Source organism: Tamandua tetradactyla, chromosome 17, assembly GCF_023851605.1.
Source record: "Tamandua tetradactyla isolate mTamTet1 chromosome 17, mTamTet1.pri, whole genome shotgun sequence".
Classification (NCBI taxonomy): Eukaryota; Metazoa; Chordata; class Mammalia; order Pilosa; family Myrmecophagidae; genus Tamandua; species Tamandua tetradactyla.
In genome coordinates, this window is record NC_135343.1 from 54,454,949 (window position 1) to 54,460,948 (window position 6,000).

The 6,000-nt window shown below is 36.3% G+C and overlaps 1 protein-coding gene across 13 annotated transcripts in view; it reads left to right on the forward strand.

Moving 5' to 3' along the window:
- The window catches only part of CTNNA2 (catenin alpha 2), a 1,185,776-nt gene extending 1,180,135 nt beyond the window's left edge, over positions 1 to 5,641 (forward strand). For all 13 annotated transcript variants that reach the window (XM_077134716.1, XM_077134704.1, XM_077134705.1 and 10 more), the window contains one exon: positions 4,451 to 5,641. In XM_077134716.1, the coding sequence (XP_076990831.1) occupies positions 4,451 to 4,738 (288 nt within the window). In that variant the 3' untranslated portion in view covers positions 4,739 to 5,641. The remainder of the gene's footprint in view (positions 1 to 4,450) is intronic.
- The last annotated feature ends 359 nt before the right edge of the window (positions 5,642 to 6,000 follow it).

Genomic DNA, 6,000 nt, shown 5'->3' on the forward strand with positions numbered 1-6,000 from the left:
CCAGGGAAGGGTCAAACACTGAGCAGAAGCATACCCTTAGGCCTGAGATCTAGGTAGAGAGAATGGAGCCTCTGAAAATGAGGGTAAAATCACAGACGGGGAGATGCAGGATCTCCCTTTTAATAAGATGCCAGGTTTAGAGGACTGTCTTCCAAGCCAGGCAGGGTTAATAGAAAAGAGTCCATTTGGAATGGATAGCTATTAACTGAAAAATTAGAACCCCGAGATTCAATCATGTTTCAGAGAATTAGTGAGGTGAAGTGGTTGAAATGATAAGCTTTGGTGAGAAATGGGACTGGTCCTAACCCCTACTTTGCTAAGCTGCACAGGGGCAAGTCACATTACTTCCCTAGGCTTCCATTTCTTCACTTATAAAATGGGGATAATAGTCCTTACTTCAAGTGTGTTTTGAAAATTATATCACACAGTTTAATTAAAGAAACAAAGAGCAACACCAAGCTCCTAGCAAGGGTTCAATTCATGTTGGTTATTATGCTTACAACTTCATTTATATAGCTTTTGCTATGTAAATCATGTTGAATGTTGTCCTAAACTTTGATGAAAATACTGTCATGTAGCTTTGCTTTTCTTAATGTCTTTTCTTTGGGAAGTGAATTTTTAACAAAAACTTGCAAATTGGAAACGAGGCCTTGATGCCATTTTAGACAAGCAAAAAGAAAACTCATTTTCAAATAAAAATAATTCTGATTATACTAGTAATGATAATGGTCCAAATCATGAAAGTGGATATAGGGCAAAAGGCAGTTTGTCCTTTGAAAACTTAACTTAAAAGCCAAATTTCATATGAATAATTTTACATAGGAAATAAAATAAAAGAGTTTTTTTTAAAAAATTGTGAAGAGAATTTGTCATGGCATAAGCATTTTTATTTACTTGAAAAGGGAAATATTATAATATCATAAGCATTTTCTAGGAACATCTGAGGTAACCAATAATGCATTCATTTTTCAGTAGAATTCAGTTATTCTACTGAAAACTCCTATTGTCTTAAGGACAAATTTTGTTTCTAACTTGATTTAGTTGCACTGAGTGTGAAAAGCTTTTGTCAGATCATGAGGATTGGATGAATTATAAACATATAGTCCACCTATCTTTCCAAAATTTCAATATATTATAATGTATTGTTGATTACATATTACAATGGCTTTGATTTATGTAAATAAACAAATGACCTACCTACAGGGGCCCTTTACAGACCCTTAGGAAGTATCTGGAGTCTATTAATTCCTTAGATAGCTATTTCTTCCGCATCCTTTACATTTCAGGTGTTTCTATCAATAGAAGGTCAAACCAACTAAGTGAACTATATTCTTCAAGGAAGATTGTGAAAAATATAGACATCATTGACTTACTTAAAACTACCCAAACTATGTGTTGATATATTAAATTGATAAGCCTGCTTCTGAGACAACTGTTAGCATATCTGGTATCTGTAATGCTTTGATATATGTTTTATTTTTAGAAAGGCTATCGTCCATGAGTATATTAGTTTGGGCTTAACTGGCTGGGTTCCTCACTTAACTTTACCTTGGCACAAATTCGGTTTCTGCTATAGAAGAAAACTTGAATATGATTGCTGGCTATGTATTTCAGAGCTGTCTCACTCTCAAACAATGTATTAGGTTTATTCACAGGATTCCTGCATCAGGCTGGGAGAGAAAAAGGGTACTGAAGAAGAGACAGGCTATCATTATTTTTGTTGCAGAATTAAGACCATCTATCTGGAAATGGATCTGTGGTAAAAATCCCCAAACTACTTGTAATCCTTCTCTTCAGATCCACCCCAATCTCCCAAGGCTCACTTGTTGAAAACCATTTAATAATGCAATAGACATATCTCTTATCTAATTTGATTTCTGCTGATCTAGTTGCCCTGAAGCAAATCAACAGACTGTCCCTGTTAATCATTTTATGTTCTCTCTTTTTATCCATAGCACACATTGGAGTTAACTAATTTCATGAATGATTGTTTCTTATTTTTGAAACCTGTCAAACTTATAGGAAAGTGTCACTTGACCAAAGGGTAGGGCATCTAGTTTCTGAAGATCCAAGACTGATCTACTCTTAATCATTACCTCACCATTTTGCGGTCTCCTCTGTCCTTCATTATGTACACTTCTACCTGGGGGTATGATGGGAAAGTTGTAAAAGTGAAATTCCATATGATAGCTGCCTATGATGTTACCACAGGTGTATATGGTGAAGGACCTGAAATTATTGGATGAAATCAGCCCTCAGATAGTCTTTGGGTTCCATGAATCCAGCGGTTCTCAAACTTCAGCATGCCTCAGAATCCCTTGGATGGTTTGTTAAAGCAAAGATTTCAAAGTTTCTGGTTTAGTAGGTTTAAGGGTGGACCTGAAAATTTGTATTTCTAAAAGGTTACTAGGTAATGCTGATGCTGCTGATCCAAGGACGGTACTTACGAGAACCATCACAAAATCCATGCTTGGTGCTCTCCTAATAACATTAATAATCTTGAATTTGTTTTTTTACTAGCTAGCTTTAGAAACTTAGGCTATATAAATATTATGGGTTAAACAATTATTTCAGAATATGTGTACCTTTTGCAGTGCAATAGAAATGGTAAAGTAAGTGGATTATTCTATCCATTAAGCTGATTTAGTTCATGAAATGGTTAGGTATATAACTCTTGAATCATGACTCTAATTCAAATATCTCTTTGCCTCTTTATATCACTATGGAGTCAATTTAATGCTGACCTTTAAGCTTTTTGTTTTATGGTAAAGTCTCAACTATATGATATTGCAAAGATTCACACTTAGAAAATATCTTCACTTGTATTCCCCCAATGACCTGATTTATGGGATTTACCTTTAAGTAATGATACAGATCACAGAGCATCCAGCATCATGGAGGGCTTAGATGCAAGTTTTGATGTCCTCAATCACTGCATGAGATATGTTTTGGCCACAAGAAATGACAAGAAGCTACAATGAATGTCAGTCATATTACAAAGGGGAGCTGCAGTGTCCATCAGCTTAAATACTTTGCTAATCACCTAGCACCTAACTCCCATTCTTTAGTGCAGCTATAGTCCATAAATTACAGGTTATCCAATAAAAAACTCAAGACCTGGGAATAGCATGCATAAGAACATTCTTGGCTCTGTCATTTAACAATAATGGATGCACTTCCTTGCTTGATATTGCATGAAGTTTGAAAAGTCAAACTATGCTCAAGCATCCCTGAAGCTGGAGTAAGATTTGCAGTCCAGTTGTTAAATCTTTCCTTTCATTAGTTTACCTGTAGAATCTTGGGTTAAAGAGTCTGTGAAGTGCAGTCTTTAGCTTTTCTGTTATTTATGGCCCAGAAAGTCAAGCAAGGAGGTTGAATACTGAGTGGGCCAATATATAATATAAACCTCACTGCTTCACTGGTGAAAAGCAAAAGAGAGGTAACCTAAAAACATCCCTGGCCAAGTTTTATGGTGATAAGTCTCTAAACCTGTTCTACCCTAACTTGTGACTAGTCATAGCATTTTAAAAATCTTTCGTACCCTCACAGTGGCAGTATGTTTTTGTAGTATTCTCTTCAAGTACCTCATCACTTAAACTGTGTAAACCAATGCAGTTTACCAGACCTCCACATGCTCCAAATCTCTCATTAGAAAATGGCAATGACAATATACTGACTCCATGAGGCTGTTGGAAGGATTAGATGAGACAATACTTACAGAGTTATTGGAATCATGCTTGACACATAGTGAAGATTCAGTATTGCATTAAATGCAGGGATGCAGGAGTCTCACTGAATGTTCTCTGAACTATGTGATCCTGACACAATTATGGATATTTTTATAGGATGTATTAATTAAGATCTGGGAAATTTTAAATGGGCACTCCAAATTCAATAGGAGGCAGGGCTCCCATGGGCGTGTTGCCTTGCTTACTGCATGCACCTTCACCAATATTGATCCCAGGTTGGATAAATAATCTATAGATAGATTCTTTCCCCTGTTAGGGCCCAAAAAATTGAAATGTAACCCCTTATAACATTCTATTCTTCAGTGCTTTTCAAATGTTTGAGTAATTGTCATCATGACTAATCAGCCCATGTAATAATTCATGATATTGCACTTTGGAAAACTTTTGTTATCGGGGAATTCTTACATGCTAAAAAGAGAGTTTCATCTTTAAAAGCACTGGGCTTTTAAAGAACTATGCATCATAGAATAGAATCATTTTATTTTTTTTCCTTTTTCTTTTTACCTGAGGATTAGAGAGTATGAGAAGACAAGAGTGCTTTGCAGCCTGTTGGCCTTACTTGTGATGATTTGCTCCTTTTGGCAATACTATATACTTGCCCAAGCAAGGCATTGTTTTTACTGTGAAATTGCTCCATTCGTCCCGTGAGCATTGGGCCTGGACTAACCCAGGTGTATCTCATTTTTCTCCTTCCCCTTTAGCTGGACAGTGCCACATCGCTCATCCAGGCAGCTAAAAACCTGATGAACGCCGTCGTCCTCACCGTGAAAGCATCCTATGTGGCCTCTACCAAATATCAGAAGGTCTATGGGACAGCAGCTGTCAACTCACCTGTTGTGTCTTGGAAGATGAAGGCTCCAGAGAAGAAACCCCTTGTGAAGAGAGAAAAGCCTGAAGAATTCCAGACGCGAGTTAGAAGAGGTTCTCAGAAGAAACACATTTCGCCTGTACAGGCTTTAAGTGAATTCAAAGCAATGGATTCCTTCTAGGACAATAGGCTTTAATAAGAAAGCTTTTTTTCCCCTTTCTTTTTCTCTTTTTCTTTTTAATTCCATTTTTGTATGCCTACCTGCCAACTCTTATGCCTCTGTCACGGGGAAACTAAGGGAACAGTGTCTGTTTGCATGTAAGATATGATGGGTTCAACACTACTGATCCGTCTGGAGTCTAGGGAGTTGACAGGGCTTCCTGTCCTGAGGTAGCACAGAGCTGTCCTTTGCAACATTCTCATAAAATTGGGCAAAGAGTTCGCTTCATGATGCTTACGGGAGTGGGAGGGATGGGGGAAAATAAACTTAACTCTGCAAAAGCAATCTCTAATGCATGCAAGAATCATTAGGTTGGCAGGTATATTACTAAGTGAAAAATCTGGAAGTGTAATGGTAGAGCATAAAGCTTGTATTGCTTCTGTTTCTGTGCAAAAATGTACTAGCCAATACGCTTAAGTGTGTGGCCCACCAATTGAACAATTTAACTTTGAAGTTATATCCATGATATCATGTGGATTTTTAATTGAGGGGAAACTAACTAGTCCAGCCTACAATGCTTCTTTTAAACTGCATTCTGTCCTTTCTCTTCTACTAGTGCCATTACTTGTGTTCATGTTATCAATTTTTTTCCATTTACTGAAAAAAATAAACATTTATTTTAGATGACTAAAATCTTTCTGGGTGGCACTGGAAACAATGTGGTGAATAATCTTGCTTTTTATTTTTATTTTTTATTTGAACTATGATTTTGATAGAAATAGGAGGCCCAGTGGTGGAATGTTAGAGGAATGGAAAATGAAAATGTGTGAAGGTTTAGAGGCAAAAATATAGGTGTAGCTCGGAGTGCTGGTATCTGATATACCATTGTACCCACTAACTCAAAATAAACTCATTTAATCTTGATATCTGCAGAATGTTTTCTTTCTCTAAATGCATACTTAATAAAAGATTAGAGTATCATCTTGAAAATTGATTCAAAAAGCACTATTTCTTTGTTTTTACAAAAGGTAAAAGAGGTGATATCCAAAAAATTCCCTGGGTCATCTTTAGTGTCCAAGAACTGTTTAGATTTCATTTTGTGTTTTGTGTCTCTATTTGTTTTCCTTCTATTTTAAACTAAATCTAAAATGAGAAAGTCATGCATTAAACTTTTCTGGGCCATGCTTGCTCTGGGCTAAATTTAAGAAACATAATGCATTCACAGAGAGAAGCTGAATCCAAGAAATCTTTTATAGATATGCCCATTAATTTCAAAATAATTT